The sequence below is a fragment of the Pocillopora verrucosa genome, chromosome 13 (assembly GCF_036669915.1).
Source record: "Pocillopora verrucosa isolate sample1 chromosome 13, ASM3666991v2, whole genome shotgun sequence".
NCBI classification, from domain to species: domain Eukaryota; kingdom Metazoa; phylum Cnidaria; class Anthozoa; order Scleractinia; family Pocilloporidae; genus Pocillopora; species Pocillopora verrucosa.
The window spans coordinates 17,187,259-17,206,840 of NC_089324.1; the positions used below are offsets into that span (position 1 = coordinate 17,187,259).

The 19,582-nt window shown below is 36.0% G+C and overlaps 2 protein-coding genes across 3 annotated transcripts; one reads left to right on the top strand and one right to left on the bottom strand.

The window, feature by feature from the left end:
- Positions 1-1,863: 1,863 nt before the first annotated feature.
- Positions 1,864-12,381, bottom strand: LOC131797420 (ubiquitin-like modifier-activating enzyme 5). 2 transcript variants are annotated; one of them, XM_059115038.2, is made up of 13 exons: positions 12,139-12,381; positions 11,009-11,054; positions 10,204-10,293; positions 9,941-9,987; positions 8,950-9,012; positions 8,717-8,803; positions 7,425-7,506; positions 6,763-6,867; positions 5,797-5,924; positions 5,002-5,137; positions 4,409-4,499; positions 3,542-3,651; positions 1,864-2,974 (listed from the first exon to the last, which is right to left on the bottom strand). In XM_059115038.2, exons 1-13 carry the CDS (start codon positions 12,276-12,278, stop codon positions 2,885-2,887), a joined length of 1,215 nt encoding a protein of 404 aa, XP_058971021.1. In that variant the 5' UTR covers positions 12,279-12,381; the 3' UTR covers positions 1,864-2,884. The 2 variants fall into 2 exon arrangements, with proteins under 2 accessions (XP_058971021.1, XP_058971020.1); XM_059115037.2 differs by having other exon boundaries at positions 1,864-2,977.
- A 141-nt stretch (positions 12,382-12,522) lies between these two features.
- Positions 12,523-19,512, top strand: LOC131797467 (cell division control protein 6 homolog). The gene is made up of 13 exons (XM_059115091.2): positions 12,523-12,762; positions 13,410-13,529; positions 13,885-13,998; positions 14,581-14,780; positions 15,219-15,385; positions 15,515-15,621; positions 15,742-15,804; positions 16,480-16,556; positions 16,641-16,744; positions 17,487-17,551; positions 17,773-17,987; positions 18,433-18,573; positions 18,796-19,512. The coding sequence occupies exons 1-13, from the start codon at positions 12,603-12,605 to the stop codon at positions 18,898-18,900; spliced, it is 1,638 nt and encodes a 545-aa protein (XP_058971074.2). The 5' UTR covers positions 12,523-12,602; the 3' UTR covers positions 18,901-19,512.
- The last annotated feature ends 70 nt before the right edge of the window (positions 19,513-19,582 follow it).

Sequence of the window (19,582 nt, forward strand, 5' to 3'; positions counted from 1 at the left end):
CATTTTATGACTCGATAAAAAGGGCTTGATTAGCTGTGTATTGTGTATAAGTGTCAAAGTAAGAACCCTCTTGTTGGCCGAGAAAATCCTCTCTGAATATTGAAACAATAGGAATTGGTTAATGAGTTTGAGAACTCGGTTTTGCAAGGGTTCCTTCCAAGTTGCCAAAAAGCTCATTAACCAATTTCTATTGTTTCAATATTCATGCGTTCATATCTCTGCGGAAAAGAGGAATTCCTGGACATGTTATAGCTCGATAGAAAGAGCTTGATTAGCTGTGTATTGTGTACAAGTGTCAAAGTAAGAGCCCCCTTGTTGGCCGAGAAAATCCTCTCTGAATATTGAAACAATAGAAGTTTGTTAATGAGTTTGAGAACTCGGTTTTGCAAGGGTTCCTTCCAAGTTGCCAAAAAGCTCATTAACCAATTCCTATTGTTTCAATATTCATGCGTTTATTTCTCTGCGAAAAGGAGGAATTCCTGGACATTTTATGACTCGATAAAAAGAGCTTGATTAGCTGTGTATTGTGTACAAGTATAAAAGTAAGAGCCCTCTTGTTGGCCGAGAAAATCCCCTATGAATATTGAAACAAAAGAATTTTGTCAATGAGTTTGAAAACTCTGTTTTTCCAGGGTTCCTTCCAACCTGCCAAAAAGCTCATTAACCAATTTCTATTGTTTCAATATTCATGCGTTTATATCTCTGCGAAAAAGAGGAATTCCTAGACATTTTATGACTCGATAAAAAGAGCTTGATAAGCTGTGTATTGTGTATAAGTGTCAAAGTAAGAGCCCTTTTGTTGGCCGAGAAAATCCTCTCTGAATATTGAAACAATAGAAGTTTGTTAATGAGTTTGAAAACTCGGTTTTGCTAGGGGTTCTTCCAAGTTGCCAAGAGGCTCATTAACCAATATCTATTGTTTCAATATTCATGCGTTTATTTCTCTGCGAAAAGGAGGAATTCCTGGACATTTTATAGCTCGATAAAAAGAGCGAGATAAGCTTTGTATTGTGTGCAAGTATCGAGGTGTGAACTCTCTTGTGGGCCGAGAAAATCCCCTATGAATATTAAAACAATGGAATTTTGTTAATGAGTTTGAAAACTCGGTTTTGCTAGGGGTTCTTCCAAGTTGCCAAGAGGCTCATTAACCATTTTCTATTGTTTCAATATTCATGCGTTAATATCTCTGCGAAAAAGAGGAATTCCTAGACATTTAATGGCTCGATAAAAAGAGCTTGATTAGCTGTGTATTGTGTAAAAGTGTCAAAGTAAGAGCTCTCTTGTTAGCCAAGAAAATCCCCTATGAATATTGAAACAATAGAAGTTTGTTAATGAGTTTGAAAACTCGGTTTTGCTAGGGGTTCTTCCAAGTTGCCAAAAAGCTCATTAACCATTTTCTATTGTTTCAATATTCGTGCGTTCTATCTCAGAGAAAAAGAGAAATTCCTGGACATTTTATAGCTCGTTAGAAAGAGCTTGATTAGCTATGTATTGTGTGCAAGTGTCAAAGTATGAGGTCTCTTGTGGGCCAAGAAAATCCCCTCTGAATTTGGAAACAATAGAAGTTTGTTAATGAGTTTGAAAACTCAGTTTTGTTTTTAGTTCTTTCCTGTTACCAGAAGTTCATTAACCAATTTCTTTTGTTTATTATTCATGCGCGCATATCTCCTAGGAGAATTCCTAGACATTTTATAGCTCGATAGAAAGAACTGATTTACGTGTATTTCATGTAAGTGTCAAGAATATCCCTCTAAATGTTAAAAAAAATAAACAAACAGTCCCGGGATAATCTGAACATAGTTGAATATAAAATTCAGAAGGAGGCAATGAGATTTTAAAGACTGGAGAAAAGATATCGACAGGTTTTTAAAACTTTCGTTTTTATTGCTTTGAACTACCTTTACATCTTACACCCTATTCACACCAGCAAAACATGTTCTGTTAAACTGGTTTTTACTGAATGAAAATCATAAACAGAGAACTGAAAAACTTAATTTTCCATAGGATTCAAGTACTTGCTAACTTTCATTTCCACTGTACTAAATTTAAGTAAAAAATTTAGGTTAAGTAGTTTGTACGAAGAAAAAAAGTAAAATTGTGTTTAACAAAACAACTCTAAAACATGCTTATGCTTTGGTGTGAATGGGGTATTAGACACATAAGTAAACTGATCATCAAGAACATAAAATAGTTTAATTTGTTATAAATAATAGCGTCGAATATTAAAAAAAGGCTTTTAAAACCTTCCTTGCTACTCTCGTCTCTATTGATCTATCCTTTAATTTTACATGTTCCAGAATTCAGTTTTGCTTAAGTATCGAGGTATTTGACAATGGACAACTTCTTAGATAGGAGGACACAACATTTTCCAACTGGTTCCGATAACGCAAGGCATGCCATACAAACTAAATTTAAGTTAAAAATATTAATGACAAACAAGGAAGCGACTTGTCTTAAGAATGAGATGTAACATTCGTTTTAGTAATCCTAGTAAACCTGGGCAGCAGAAAAGCTTCAAGTCACACAATGCATGTTGCATTACATTTCACAAAAGGTATGTCACACAATACATGTCAAAAAGTATGTCACACTAACGGAGGACATACTTGAATATTGCTGTAATGCATATTACTTGATAGGGAGTTAAGCACAACATTGAAAACGGATGGTAGGTGAAAGTTCAAAAATTTAAATTTTAAAAAATTTTTCCTACATTTTTCTACTGAACTGACGAAGGCATCTGAAGAAGAAGTGTATAAACTCAAAGTTATGTGACTTTTGCTATTGCCACTGCTGCAAGGATCACGCTCAAACTTGTTAAATAATATATTAATGTGAACATAGTGTAAGTTAATTTTTAGAAAGCTTTAGTTCGATTCTAGCCCTATATGCTCTTGAGTTTCTTCATCAGGTCTTCCACACTTAATTCATCGTCAGCTGATATTTGACCTTCACTGCTGATCTCCTGTGATATCTGCTAACAATTTGGAACCAATATTCAAATCACTCCTGAACATCTGAAGTCAATGATCAAGATTACCTCCCACCCTACCCTCCCTCCTGTCGCTAATATACTACGTATGACCCTGTAATTTTTCTCTCCATAACCCATTTATACTCCTGGGAGGAGAGGGACACTGTTAGACAACAGTCTTGACAAGAAACACGGCACATTGAGGCCAGTCAGGGGTCGAACCCAGACCTCGTTATCCTAAGTCCTAATTCCAGAGTGATTAAGATGAGGCCATTAAATTTCTTACACACCAATTACCACTTAAAAATACTGAGTACCCCTCAAAAAATTATACGCTTTTCCCCTTGATAGAACACGACTTAATGTTGCACCAAATAATCCGAGGTGTGAGCCAAAAAGGGTTGTGAAGAAATTTGACTTTACATTACAACCAAGTAACCCTTAAAAATTCTATTCGGTAACCCCAAGAAACTTTTTATAAATAAATCAACTCCGGAAAGAATGACCCCCCCCCCCCCCCACCTGCATTAGGTGATAAAAAATATAACAATTCAAACCCACATGTACCTTTCTTTGAACTTTTGGTTTAGAGTATGCATACTGTATTCCTGCTACAAGCTTTTGGGATGCTTCGTCCTCTTCGATATCATCTTTGGCTTCATCAACTAAAGTAATACCTGAGACAAAAGGCAGGTGCGGCAATGATAAGAAAACATCCAAAACAAAATAACAAGATAAACGAATTAATAGTTACAATGTCCCGGAAAATACCAATAACTGAACGACGATGATAATGAAAGTGGAAATGGAAACAGTAACCGAAATGATATAAAATGGTATCCTCAGAACTAAGAAGGGTTTGGAGAAAATTAAAAAGAGTTTTACGACAACTAAGAATAGTTTAGCGACCACTAAGAAGAGTTTGGCGACAGCGAAGAAAGGTTTGGCGACAGCTAAGAGAGGTTTGGCGACAGCGAAGAAAAGGTTTGGCGACAGCTAAGAAAGGTTTGGCGACAGCTAAGAGAGGTTTGACGACAGCGAAGAAAAGGTTTGGCGACAGCTAAGAAAGGTTTGGCGACAGCTAAGAGAGGTTTGGCGACAACTAAGAAAGGTTTGGCGACAACTAAGAAAGGTTTGGCGACAGCTAAGAAAGGTTTGGCGACAACTAAGAAAGGTTTGGCGACAACTAAGAAAGGTTTGGCGACAGCTAAGAAAGGTTTGGCGACAAGTGAGGAGAGTGGCGACGAGTGAGGAAGAGAGTTTATTGTATATGTAGGCGAGTTCAATGACGAGTTCAATAACGAGTTAAATAGCCCACCGATACAGTCATTTCCATCCTGGATGACGAAATCCACATCTTCTTTTATGGGAGAAGGTCAAAAGCTCATACATTGACCTTCATTGAAAAACAAAATGCACGAGTCAAACACCCACCCCACTCGTTATCCTCGTGTTTCACTTCTTCTTTTTCTTCTTCAATTGCTTTTTCTTTTTCTTCTTTTTCTTTTTTAGCTGCGTCTGACTCCTGCAAAATTCAAGACACCGGATCATATTTCATGTTACAGTGCTCGCGTGTATTGCAGCAGACTCACACACATCAAGCACCTGCAATTTATGGGAATATTACACTCGCTTCTAGTGCGTGTAGTTACGCATGCGCAGTAATAGGTACGCATCAGTTTTGTGTTTTTCTGTTGGAAGGTAAGCTTATTACAGCAGCTTCAATTATCAACCCCTCCCCGCACCCAACAGGAATAGCAGAGGTACTGTAACAGTCCATACCGACAAACCCGACGATGCAAAAAAAAAATAACTCTAACAGTACAAAATGATTCAAAAAGCGCCCATCACTTCGAAGCTTCAACAATTCCTTTGCTCGGCAACCCACGGGCACTTGATCACATCTGACACTTGGGTGGAGCATTTCAACACAATTTGGACCCAAAGGGGCGGGAATTTGAACGAAGCAACCTTCAGAAGTTCAAATGTCTGGGGGTAAGATTTTTCATACAGAAAAAAATCAATACCTGGTATTCTCTTTGTCTTTGGTGACAAACGACTTCCTCACAAGCAGGATTTGGTTTTAGCGCCATGCTGGGAAAGAAGTCTTGCATGGCGTTATAGCCAAGGTAATACGAGACAGAACCAAATTCAAGTAGATATCTGTACAAGAAAGAAAAAGAGAGTAATATCAATTTTGCAAATGCACATATACCACAACAAGACTTATTAGTATAAGTCTAAATATAGCGTTCTATCAAAGAGGTTGCAATCTGATTGGTTACCTTACTCGCTGTCTTTAGTGTGATGGCTACGCGTAATGAGGAAAGTAAGTGGCCTACCACCGTGAGGTTTTAAACCAAATCAAACAAATATTTATGCGAAGATTTATATGAAAAAATTACATTACTCACTTTTGATTTTGTTGGTATGATAATTGATTCAAGCTTCACCCTCATCCACAAACACACTATAAGAATTTCTCGCTCATAATCTAACTGTTAACCAGAGTAGGAAACAGGGTAATTTAGTGTTGTCAACTGAGTTGAGAACGTAAATTGGCCACCGTAAAGCGTTTTAAGGCTGAGGTTTTGAGCGTTAGCTCTTCGTCAGAGCGATTGGAGGAATTGCTTTGGGTTAGTTTTTCCAATTGCTCTGACGAAGGGCCAACGCTTGAAACGTCTGCCTTTAAACTCTTTACGGTGGCAAATTTACGTTTTCAACTCAGTTGATAACACTAAATTACCCTGTTATACTCTACCACCGATGCAGCACCATAGTATCTTTAAAAACTTACCCCCTTTAGAGTAGGAAACACTTACTTGAGTGTATTTTGAACCAGAAAACCAGCTACAATTCCCATAGTTGTTGGAAGAGATGCAGCACAGACACCCTCTCTTTTGAGTGTTCTCTCGTCAATATTAGAGGCAACAACCAAAGGAGGGGCACACTATAGGAAAAAAAAAAAACAAGCTGAGAGCCTTGTCCCTAAAGCTAATTACCAGGAGTATTGCAGCTCCCCTCTGATGGCCAGCTAGTTCATATCAGGTCACCCCCAGAATTTTGTCACACTTCTCAACAATTTGCCCTTCACATTTATACTTTGGGACTGATAAAGTGATTGCTTCAGTAAAATCCTTCTACACCAAGCTTTCCCTCAGGTGATTTACCACCCATGCACAAAGTATGCAGGCTATGAATTGGAGGGGAAAAGGGCCAGAATCTATAAATTACAGTAAAAACCATGAAAACAAGGGTAACTGGATATTTAACTGAGAGATGTGTCATTTAGTGTGAGGAAGGGTAGGGGAGGTACCTTTCTGGTGCACCTGCCACATTACTTACCAGTAATTCAGTGACAAGAACATTGGAAATTATGTAGAAGAAAATGTAGCCCCCCCCCCCCCCCAATTAAATGACCAGTCCCTTACATCTCTTTTCTGCATGTCTGAAAGGTTCTAGAATGATCTGTAGCCATGTGGAACATGAGTGACCCAAATTGAGGGAAAATCAGTCAATTTCCAAATGTCATTAAGTCCTTAGCGAGTTTTGACAAAATCAAGAATTAAACTTTCCTTTGCCTTCAGTTCTTTAGTTGAGAACATTTGGTGAGAGATAAACAGAAATTTTTGCAAAAAATCTTTAATTAGTTTTTATTATGAACCATAAAAGAGAGTATGGCAGGGTAGAAAACCAATCACAGCTTAGTAAATGAGATATCCAGTAATTAAAACACAATTATAACTGTGTTAATTATACATTCTTGTATATAATGTAATTAGACTTACTGCAAAACAAGCTGTTTTTCCAGGAACAATGAACTGAATGTGACCAGACACAGCGTTTTCACTGACACCAGATTCTATCCAAGGTTGTTTTAATTCATTACATGCCTGAAAAAAATAAAAATATTATGTGTTTGGAAATTAAGCCAAATAAATAAAATAACTACCAATAATACAAGCAATAAAGAACACTATTGACTTGGACACACTTTCGATAGGAATACTCTTAGAGCCCTTTGGGTACACCCAACATCTCCTGGCCCTTGTTGTTCAAAGGTCAGATAACACTATGTATTGGATAAATCGCTATCCAGTGGATGGAACAGTATTCCTTATCCACTGGATACCAATTTATCCTTTAGATAGTGTTCACCAACCTTTGAACAACTGGGCCCTAACTGATAGATCTGTTTCATTTGTCTTTTTCATATTATAGGTCTCCATACCAAACAAATTATTGTTGATTTTGTAGTTTAAGACATGTAGTGTGGCTACCACAAATCCTTTTGAAAAATTGCTTTTCTCTGGAAAACCACTAGTAGACATATCTCTGGAAACAGATGGAATTTACCCACAAACTCCCATAGTTGCAGGCATTGCTTTGGTTCTCTGGTTGAGCTGCAGAGGATTTTAAATGCAACTGGTACAAATAACATGAATCTTACTGTATTTATTGCCATCCTAGCTTCAAAATTATCCACACAACTTAGCACAAGATTTACAGCCTGGCCATCTTTTCCACCATGACTAAAAGAGGATAAGTACACCAATTAGCTAAATGATGCAGTAAATCAATCCTTTGCAGAAAGAGCTGATTTATTCTAATGATGCATCTTCACTTTTTCTTACAGTGTCTGGTAGTCTTTAAGGATCATGTATACTGTTCATTTTTTTGTAAAATTTATTGTAAATATTATGCAATTCCGATTATTAACTGCTATGTAAAATTGTTTGCTCAATAAATCTATCAAATCTATAATTTAGTGCTTTGTTGCAAAGTAAACTTACCACTGTACTTTCAGAAAATGGTGAAAATTTTAATTAGCTCCCAGCCTCAAATGGGGGCCCAACCTCAAAGATACAAAACCTTAACTAACAAGTGCCCAGGGGACCTAACCTCTTGAACTCCCAGATATGATTCACTTGTAACTTCTCCCTACAAAATCCCTTCATTATCCAGCAAACAGGTAATGAGAATACTTAGACTTATCAGTTAGAAGTTTTTATCTTGATCTAACACCAAATTCTTGTCACTTATTTACAACAAAACATGTAGTGGCTAGTGGAGAGAATTGATGATCAGATTTTGGGAGCTTTAAGGTGAATCAAATAAAATACCTACTCACAGTACATTTGGACTGTAATCATATGGGCAATATAATTATTCCATTTCATTAACCCTTTGACTCTCCTGATTGACCAAGACAGAATGTCTCCTTACATTATCAGTTCAGTTTCAAGCAGACAAGTGAGGAGAATAGAAGCAAATATCAATTTGGGGGTTATTAGTTGATCCACTACCAAATTCTCCAAACTAACATCAAAAGAGTTAGAGAAAGATGATTTTTTTGTCTTGTCACGAGTGTGGGACAAAGAAAAAAATTCTGAGTCCCCATGAAGAATCAAACCTCAGATCTTCGGATTCTGTGCTCTACCTCTGAGCCACACAGACTCCATGGTGAGCCAGGTCTATTACAAAGTTCATGTGACACGTGTCCTGCATACTGCTGGGATCAGCAATGTTGATAGTATAGCGTTTGTAGATAGAAATAAGAGAGATGGTAAGCGGTAAAGAAATAGAGAGAGATGTTTTTTTTGTCTTGTCACGAGTGTAGGACAAAGAAAATCAAAAGAGTTCTATAGCAGATGGTTAGGAAAATTAAATTAAATGAGATCTTAGGAGTGAAAGATTAAAACAGCACATAATATTGTCTGAAGTATTCAGTACTTCCCTTACCTTATTCTACAAAGGAAATGCTTAAAATTTTCCAGTAATGTAATGTTGTAGTTGTATGCTTCAAATTCCACATCAGGATTGATGTCTCTGTAAAAAAAACCCCAATCATGTGGTAAACAACATTTGCAGAGCACACAGAAAAGCAAAAATTAATTTAAATCTGTAACACAAATTCCTGATGTGTGTGTTTGCAATGTCCACCATAATAATTAATTACGTTTTTGTTTACTTACCTCAATGTATTCACTGCAGCTTCAACTTTACTCATTCCAGACTGATCAGGACGGAAAAATAACCTGACAAGAAACAAATTGTAACATGCATCAATAGAAAGACCTTCTTAGACCTGATTGTTAATTCTCCCAGCTAGGAACTACACATTTCCCTGTTAATTTATAAGGAGAATTTAACAATAGATCATGATAACAACATCCACTTGATAAGTTTGAGTATACTCATTACCTGTTTGCAGGGTAATGTGCAGATATTATGGGGAAAAATTACATGTTAATGGGAGTTTAAGGGTTAACCAAAATTGTGATCAGATTCCTTTGCAGAAAAATTGAACCCTCTCTAAGATTTGCCATGCTCCAAACATGTGGCCTTATAACTCAGTTGGTAGTGGTACCTATCTAATGTCTGGGAGGCCTGGGTTCCTGTCCTGTCAAAGCCTTAATTGTTTTTTACTCTTTTACACCCTAACATCAGTATCCATATTCTCCATACTCTTCTCTATACATTTCCTTTAGTACTGGCAAGGAGAATTCATTTGACAATCAGAGCTTCATAGGTTGGTGTTAGTTTTCTTTATTCTCATGATCTTAATGAATGATTCAGTATATCACTGTAAGGAGAAATTAGATACTAGTCACTCAGGGTTTAAATGGTTACTTAGGGTTCCTATCTGCAGTCAACCTGTGAGGATAATTTCTTTGCTTAATTTTCATCTGCAGGTCAAATCAAATAAGTTTCATTAAGATAGAATATCAATAACGATTATGTTATTGGTAATTACTGATAATAAAGAGAATGATGATGACTGTGTAAAGTGCAGATAGCAACACAGAGAGAAATAGTTAGGCATACAGAATATCATATGAAGAAAGGAAGAAAAGAAAGACATTCATGCATAGACAAAGTATTTGATTAAAAGACAGAGAGACAGAATGATGTGCACTTCAAGGGAAGATTCTACAGACTAACTTAGATTAGTCAACAATTTACCTGTTCATGTTTGCAAGTTCCACTTTGTCATAATCAAAAAGTAAAAGCTACAGACAAGAAACACAGTTTTATAAATCAAATAATTCTTTACATGCACAGCTTGTACCATTATGATACCAGTTCACATCAGAAATCCTTAACCAAGGGACATAATAATCTGGCTGGTTGAGTGATATAAGATCACTCAGATCATGGCGTTTATGTTTAGATTCAAGGTATGTCTACTAAAAATAAAGTGCACTGCAAATTGCTTCAGTTCATACCTTTCCTATTCCACATCTTGTTAACATTTCAGCTGTGACACTTCCAACTCCACCAACACCAACGATTACCACAGTAAAGTCACGGATTTTCTAACATACAAGAAAATGAAAATGCTTACTCAGCTAGCGTCCACAACAAGAAAAAAATATAAACATTGCTGGTGGTTAGGAAAGGAAGAAGACTACCATGCAAGTTAATCACTTCATGATCATTTAATACCAGTGATCTGATATTGCATTACTAAGATAACAAACTTATCAGAGTACAGTGTGTGATTATGTAATTATGAATATCCTATATTTGAACTGTAAATAAATAAATAAATATGAGAGTGATCTTTGCAGTATAGAACACTACTTTTGAAGAAGTAAAAAAAAAAAGCCTGAAAAATTTTCAGCCAGTAAGAAAGTGCAGTGTAGTAAAAAAACTTAATATAAAGTTACCAGCAATTCTGCACACATTACTCATCACTAAAAATATATAAAATTGTCCTTAATATTTTCACTTCCAAGATATTGCTTAATATTCTCCTTACTATCTACCATATCATTATCACTGTTTGTTCAGAGAATTTGGTAATGGATCAACTAATCATGCCCTCATTGATATTTTTCTTTACTCTCATTACCTATCTGCTTGATATTGTATTGATATCATAGGGAGAAATTCAGTCTTGGTCACTCATGAAAGTTAAAAGGCTAAGAGTACCAAACCAGCCACTCAAATAAATTTTACACAATTATACGATCAACTATGAATTCTTGATATCAAGATGATAACTGCCTGTTTCCAACCAAAACTTACCTCATAGTTATCCACTATTCCCATTCTTTTCAAGGCCATCAAACGACTGTTAAAAAAAAAAAACATTAACATACATCACTATTTGGTTTCACATTCACTCAACTTCAGAGATACCATGCATATTTTATTTATAGACAGTTGAGAAATTTATTTCACATTACAGCTGCAAGAAAGCACTCAGGCAAATTTGCAAAGGAAAAGAATACGATCAGGTATCAATGACATATTTACATCTTAAAGTTCAGTGGCATATCAAATTTTAATTTATTAATTAACTTCCCCAAAACACATGAATGATGCTTCAAAATAATCCCAGAGCTTCAGTTTTTCTTGACTTTTCTCCAAAATGTAAATTTTTCTATGTCACAATAAAACTTGTTGATTTTTCACAATTCTCTGAGAGCAATTTTCTTTGATCAATTACTAGACAGTGGCAACAATGATAATTAAAGGCAATGGTTTAAACAGGAAAATACGAGACAACAACGATGAACCTTTCTTTGCCTCATGATTTACGCAAAGATGCTACAATTTTCAATATCAATGATACCCCAAGCATTTGTATTTAATCTTTGAACACAACCGGTGTAACTTTCTAAAGAATCCTGCCACCAAAACACACGTCCAATGAATCAAAACGATATAGAGAAACCACCAGGGTTCAAGTTTCCTTGAGTTCTGGTAGAATCAAACCCGATCGTACAAACGTGAAAATATGTAACAGAAATTTCATATCGGTGTTTACATAAAATGTTTGAATGTTTTGTAACCTTGTTGAACAAAGCTAACAACGGTCAACTGGGCGTTAAATATTATTTGTTTTCATGCTACTGCAGGAAAATCGACAGACAACTTAGTTATTTAACGCGCTTTCAAGACACGTCTTTCACAAGGGGAAGGCAGCAACTACTTGTGATCACCGCTTTTCGTGATCTTTCGATCCGATTTTTACGTGGGACCATGATCACGGGGACTATGATTTTAAATATAAAAATTCATTTAAAACGAACAATAGCGCAGTATTAAAAGCTAATAACCACAGTGGGTTGCTCCTTAAATGTTTCATTTGGCTTCGAAAACTAATTCTCACACGATCGAAAAACCGTTTAGAAAAACGTTAACCAACTCACCTATATGGATTGCTATCCACGACTTCAGAGCTCATCTCCTGAATTTTTTCCCTCACGGGTCCCTTTCTTTTACGCTCATTTTCCAGCGCGATCTCAAGCTCTTTAATCTTAGCTTTCAGCCTTTCGATCTCCTCCGCCATTGTTTATTTCTACGGGCGCTTACTGCGTATCCACAGATGTTAGATTGTAATTAGAAGCCTTGCCTCTTTCTTCACGTTCTAAATTTGTTTGGAAGACAAAATGGCGCCGCTCAGCTGCTTTTATAAAGTGACACGCTGGCCATTAAATATTTACCCGCGGCGCCGAAATCCTCATATACTTTGTGATTGGCTTAAAAGTTTTCGCGCGAATATTCACGGTAGCATGATGCTATTTTTCATTTCATATGCGAGGCTGCAGTTTGTCGCTTGACCCTTCGATATCGTCGAGAGTTTTGGCTTCTTTTCCACCTTGGTCGTACAAAGATGCCTCGAATTACTCGCAGTGCTCAGAAACAAATCGAATTTCGTTGTCAGAAGACTCGATCACAGCAGAAGAAGAACGAAGGAACGATCGCGGCAAGTCGAAGCAAACACACACGAGAATGTTCGATCTCACCGAGAAAACGCCGCGATCCCGCGAAGGGTAAGCCTAGAATGTTATCTTTTGCTTCTTTATTAAACTTCTTTTGTAAGCCAATGTAAAGACCCCTGTTAGAGATATAAGGATCGTCAAATTTTCACTTCAGCGAAACTGACAACGGTGTTTAAAATATGAAATCTACTTATTTGCAATTGCACATTCGGTCATTTATTCCCGCGCGTGTGCAAGGTCGAACGTCAGAAGAAAAAAAATCAAATCCTTGGAAATGTAAGCACTATGAAGCCTTCTTATTATGATTTATATTTTATATATAAACATTTTGTTTCAAGTTTCATTCCCCATGCTTTATCTTCCGTCGATCTTCAATTCGGCACAAAGACTCTAATCGGATTTACAGTTTGCGACTCATTTGCATGCACGCATTACAACGCTGCGCTACTGACAAAGCTATCGGCAGCGCTAGATATTACAATTTTGCAATTTTTTTTTATTCTGTTCGCTTCTTCGAGCCTCTTTCCTCATTAAGTGTTAATTAACGCCGTTCAGAATTCGATGGTTCTTCGTTCAACTTCATTTTGTTAAATATATATTTCAAAACTTTAAGCTTGCTTTAATTTCCTTGGCAATACCCTTGGGTAACGTCTTAATTGCTCTGTTGATATAAATAATTTGCTTGAATTTTCTTTTAGCTTGTCAAACACTGGTTTCCGTATCCCCGAAGAAGAGAAAGAACAATGATGGAAAGGTTAGAGACGTTGTTTCCAGCGATGAAGAGAACTCTGATCCAAAACAGAAGCTTTCGTTTGCAGGTAAGGTTTTGTAAGAAACACCGAACTAAACATCAAAATATTTATCATGCTACCCTTTGAGATTTTTTCTTTACGGATGTTTGGGGGGGGGGGGATTTATTTGTGTACCCCTGGTATCTCCAATTATTTGCCCTTCTTATAACAATAGTAACTGTAACCATACCCAATTTGGTCTACTGACACATAAAACTACCATGACACGATGGAAATTCTTATTAATCAGTAAAGATACAATGGATATTGGATACCTTTTTGCTCTTTTCTATCTGACAAATTCTTGAGTATTCCTGACGGTCTCTCCAAATGGTATCATTCTTTAACATGGAAGAAACCTTTCATTTCTACAAAAATTAAGGGCTTGATTCACCAAAGACAACACCAAGAAACCAAGCAAGATTCAAGAGTAAAAATGCTGGTCTTAAAGAGGGGTCAGAACCAAGGAAAATAATCTCGCTTGCTCGTCAGGATGGTAAGTAATAATGCTGTTAATATCATAAATGGTATCTGTTAACCCTTAAACTCTTATATGCAATCAAGAAAACATTTCTCCTTACAATATCACACAGACAAGAGTTGATAATAAAGAAAAGTATTGACAAGAGAATTGCTAGTTGATCCAATACCACATCCTCCATACTGACATAAGAATTGTATGACAGACAGTAAGGATAATTATTAATAAGATCTTGAGAGTGAAAGGGTTAAAGCACTGGACTCTTAATCAAATGATACAGGTTTGAAACCTGACTTTTTTCAAAGTCACTGTGTTGTGTTCTTAAGCAAGATGCTTCAATCTCACAGCATCTCCCCCCCCCCCCCCCAGAAGTATCAATAGATATCACCAAATTGTTTAGGAAACTTGAAAAATTTTGGAGGGGCTGAATTAAGATGAACTAGCATCCCATGGAAGGGGAGAAACAATATTCTCATCAGAGCCTGTAGTGTGGGCCACACTATGATAACCAATATTAATTATTGTTGATAGTTGTTATAACACTGTTAACAGTACTCTACCTATGATCAAAAGCTCACACCATGGCTGTTTTACCAGGTCAGCAATATTCAAAAGTAAGAAGGGCTCTTCATTCTTCACATCCTAATAACTTGCTGTGTCGAGAGAAAGAGATCACAGAAATAAGAAAATTTCTACAGAATCATCTGCTTAAGGGAAAACCAGGAAGTCTGTACATATCAGGTGCTCCTGGCACAGGAAAGACAGCTTGTTTGACAAAGATTATGTTTGAAATGAAGGTAAGGTGAACTTTAAATTTCCAGGGGCAGAACTCTCAACCCAGAATCCAGCAAATTAATCATAAGCTTGGGGCCACCTTGTCTATTGTATGTCTCAGGTAGACTATAAGAATTTGAATGTAATTTGGTTTTTATCCCCTGAGTTGTAAATGTAAACTAGACACCGTAAAAGTTTCTAAAGCTGATGTGCTTGCTCTGATGAAGGGGTAATACCCCCCCCCCCCTTACCAACACAGCACTACAGTTTCTTTGAAAACTTACCAACAAAAATCTCAACAAAATTAGCATGACATTACTCAAGATGGGTCTTCCCTAAATCTAGGGGGGGGGTACCATCTACTCAAATTTAAAAAGGCTCATTTGTTATGGATAAAACCTTGTTTTAAATGACTCATGAAGAAGATAAAGGAAACTTACTGTAATTTGCTGATTCTTTAGGATGACATCAGAAAATGCCAAGTTATCTTTGTGAACTGCATGGCACTTAAACAACCTCAAGACATTTTCAAGAAGATAGCAGTTGAATTAGTGGGAGAAGACCAGTGTCCAGCAAAAACTTCACAAAAATTCCTTGAAGAGGAATTTTCTTCATCAGCTGCAACAAGGTAACTGAACTATTCCCACAAATAAACCCAAAATAAAGAATTGAAAATTCATCATTAATAGGTAGTTTTCATCATCAGTTTTTTTTGGCCAAACTGTCCTGTTGAGTGATCTGTGATTGTTTGTTCTAGAATCCTTATCTTAGATGAAATGGATCAACTTGAATCAAAACATCAGGAAATTCTTTACACTATGTTTGAATGGCCCTCTCTGCCAAAATCAAAGCTAATTCTAATTGGTAAGTAATAATTTCAATCATTTTAAACTTGTTTAATTGGTAAAAGAAGTAGAAAAGAAGATGTGCATATCTATCGCTACTGATTGATGGTGATAACTGATTGGAGGTTTTTATCTGTAGGGATTGCAAATGCCTTGGATTTGACTGACAGGATTCTTCCAAGACTACAAGCTAGACCTAAATGTAAGTAACCCTTTTAACTTCCTAAAATTATTAACATGTAGCTTCTCCCTATAATATTCAAACGTTATCCAGAAAACAGGTTATGAGAAATTACTCAAACTTATCTAAAAGGTAGAAGTTTTTATTCTGATCTATCACCAACTTCTCATAACTAATTTACCAGGAAATGTGTAATAGCTAGAGGAGAAAATTAACATTCAGATCTTGGGAGTTAAAGGGTTAAACATATAACTTTGGATTTCAATAAAAAGTTTTTCAAATAAAAAAAATTCATTAATATATAGATTTTGGCAAAGCACGAGACTGTCTCAACAATTTCTCTTTGTCAATCAATAAGTGAAGAAGTAAGCACTAATCCTTTGAACCCCAAAATTGATTAACATGTAACTTCTCCTTCCTGGATTATTACATTATTTAGCCAACAGCTCATGAGAATGGACACATTTATCAGCTGTAGAGAAAATTTTCCTAATCTAATACTTACTTTTCCTAAGTGATTTGCAAAGAAATGTATTGCAGATTTCAGAGAGAATCACAAACCATATCTCTGCGGTGAAAAAAAAAAATGAAGTTTTGCCATATAATGAACAAGAGATATTAAAAGTACTTGATTACCTCTCAAATTCCCAGAAATATTAACTGACCTCATTGCTTTGTTTTTGTTTTAACCTCAAGGCAAACCAGAGCTTCTTCACTTTGCACCTTACACAAAGGAACAGATTGTGCAAATTATAAAGGACAGATTGACAACGGTTAGTTATTGCTGTTGCATAGAATTTTCCATTCCCAAACACAAAGATGGCTCAACTCTTACAATGATTGGTTACTGTTTTCAGGTGGATGATGGAAATAACATTCTTGACGCTTCAGCTGTGCAGTTTTGCGCAAGAAAGGTGTCGGCCATGGCAGGCGACATGAGAAAAGCCTTGGATATCTGCAGGTAATGAGGATTACAAATTCCCTGCCAAAGAAATACAACAAACCTGTATCAATCAAAAATAGCCACCAGATTGAAGCTCTATTAGGACAGAGTGAGCCTACTCATATGATGTTAGGGGAAATTGGAATCCATTAGCTCTTATTTCCATTAACCCTTTGACCCCTAAGTGTGACCAGCATCCAATTACTCCTTACATCATCACCCCTGAATCAAACATTTAGGTCACAAGAATAGAGAAAATGATCATCAACTAAAGGAGCTCTTGATTGTTTAACAAATTCTCCTCATCAGCACCTAAGGATATGTATAGAGAACAGTATGAAGAATATGTATTCTGATGTTAAAGCATAAAGGGTTCATAGTCAGACACTGTTGGCACCCTGGCTTGGGTCCACTAAATACAAAGTGTCCACAGATATACCATGTGCATCCCAAGATCCAATTTGTAATTATTATTACAGACTACCATACATTTCCTCCTAAATCAGACAGGAGAATTTGATGTTAGACCAAGATAAACCCTATATTTAATAAGCTTGTCTGGGATAAGAAAAAAAATTATGTTTTGTTCAATTCTGGGAGTGATATGGTGGATAAGTGGCATAAAATTACCTGAAGTTGAACATGACAATTTTAGGCCGCCCCCTTTGTTTGCTTGAACTAAATTCATCTAACTCTGATAATCAATACATGCAACTTCTTTTGATCATGTCAAAATTAAAACTCCAAACTAATTTTTCAGGCGAGCAGTTGAAGTGGTAGAATCTGGAGAAAGAAAGCAACAGATTTTACAACCAGTTGGAAAAGGTACCTTTTAATTTTATGTTTATCACAAGTCTTGACTGGCTTTTGATCCCTTTATCTATGTTTTAAAAAACCCTAGATTGAGAGTGATGCTGCTAATCAATCAATATTCTTGTTAGCAACTATTTGATGAGTGATAATTATCAATAATTGTTGAAATTTTAGTGATATTCCTTCCATTAAATTATGAAATCACAAATTCTTCTTTCATATTGTTTCATCAGCTGAATCTCCCTCAAAAAAGCTTGAAACTCCACCAAAGCCAAAAAAGGTTGGAATTTCTCAGATTGCTAGTGTTGTAGCAGAAGTTTATGGATCTCGTCTGGTCTCTGGCCCTGGAAGTGAACAGCCAACAATACCACTGCAACAGAAGCTTCTTATCTGCACATTTTTGTTGATGACAAAAGAACGCAACACCAAAGAAGTAGTTTTAGGAAAGGTAAGGAAAAACCTTCAGTTTAGGTTTCATTCTGATCAACCCTTTAACTCCCATGAGTGACCAAGACTGAATTTCTCCTTACAATATCAATACAATATCAAGCAACAAGTGATGATAATTAATGTAGATAACAAGTAAGGGATTATTGGTTGATCCAATAGCAAATTCCCCACACAGACACATAAGAATTGTACAGTAAGGAGAATATTGATATTAATACTAATTCAAATTAAATTTCATTCAAACCAATCAAGAATTTTATGAAATAATCCATATTTGAATGGCTGTTTTAAAAAAAAAACTGTTATAAAAATCTTCATTCACATATTTGCAATAAGTGTTGATTTCTTTAAGCACAGAATTTGTATTACCTTGACATGGGATCACATGCATCTTAAGAGTAAATAGAAATTTAAGGGAATTTGTTCAATTTTGTTCCTTTTAGTTTCACGACACTTACTGTAAAATCTGTACCAAGAGAAAAGTCTCCCATCTTGGTCAGGAGGATTTTCTTGGACTGTGTAACATCCTTGAGACCAGAGGACTTCTTGGAATGAAAAGAGCTAAAGACACAAGGATGATGAAGGTGAGTTGGAAAGTTATTGAAAAAAAAAAGCATGGAAAGTTTCTTCAGAAGAATTCCTTTTACTCAAGCAGCTAATGAACAGAGAGCACTGAGTTAATGTGTTCAAACCTGGCCAGGATCATTGTTAAAAAATAGATAACCTATCAGAAGTTTAAGGGACAAAACTTTGTGCAATTTACTTATTATGTTATAGTAAATTATATTTATTATCATTACTTTTAGGTGACCCTAAAAATTGATGAAAAAGAGGTTGACTATGCGTTACAAGACAAAACATTACTGTCTTCAATTCTACAGGAAGGAATGCCAACATCTTCTAAGAAATAAATTTAAGATGGCAAATTTGAATTTGAAGTTATTTGCACTTTTTTTTTATAAAAACTTGTTAGATAATTTTCTCGAAAGACCATTTTATTTCATTCAAATGTTTTGCTTCAATTTGGATTTATTTTAAAGTTACCCTTATTTAAACTGAGTCTTTGAGAGCCAGTAAAAAATTTTTTGTAACTATATAAAGAATGCATTAATTTTATTTTCAAGTAAAAAATTTCTGTGACCTGAGGGACTGATCATTATTTATAGTCAGGGGGAGGGGGGGGGGTCAGAGGATTATGATTTGCCAAGGACCTCATTGGACTCCGTAGTATTTTGATGATTCCCCTTTGTTAGCTCTCAATTTTGTACAGCCCTCCCATTATACTCTGTTAGTGACAACTGATCCTCCCCTCAGTTCCCCCTGGAAAACCATGTGATCCCCAAAATCCTCTGACTCCCCTCCCCCCCCCCCCCACCTCACTAGGTGATAAATCTTGACTGTTTCCCTATAGCAGCTTATTCATAGAGCCTCTTCAGTCTACCCAAACAGGGCTTATGTTTTTAATTGAAACCATTTTAAATCTAATTTTCTTCTAGCTATTATGAGTAGGTTCAAGATACTTGTGAAATGCCATTTTATAATATAATTTATTTTAAAATTATATCAGTTTCAAATGTACATAATAATAAAGTA

What these genes read in the sequence shown, in the direction of transcription:
- LOC131797420 (XM_059115037.2), bottom strand. Translation starts at nt 12,278, where the DNA reads ATGGCGGAGGAGATCGAAAGGCTGAAAGCTAAGATTAAAGAGCTTGAG. An exon ending in GCTGCAGTGAATACATTGAG is followed by an intron (nt 8,804 to 8,949) that starts GTAAGTAAACAA and finishes TTTTTTTTACAG; the next exon opens with AGACATCAATCCTGATGTGG. An exon ending in AACCAAAAGTTCAAAGAAAG is followed by an intron (nt 2,978 to 3,541) that starts GTACATGTGGGT and finishes CCAAATTGTTAG; the next exon opens with CAGATATCACAGGAGATCAG.
- LOC131797467 (XM_059115091.2), top strand. Translation starts at nt 12,603, where the DNA reads ATGCCTCGAATTACTCGCAGTGCTCAGAAACAAATCGAATTTCGTTGT. An exon ending in ACAGAAGCTTTCGTTTGCAG is followed by an intron (nt 13,530 to 13,884) that starts GTAAGGTTTTGT and finishes ACAAAAATTAAG; the next exon opens with GGCTTGATTCACCAAAGACA. An exon ending in ACTACAAGCTAGACCTAAAT is followed by an intron (nt 15,805 to 16,479) that starts GTAAGTAACCCT and finishes TTTAACCTCAAG; the next exon opens with GCAAACCAGAGCTTCTTCAC.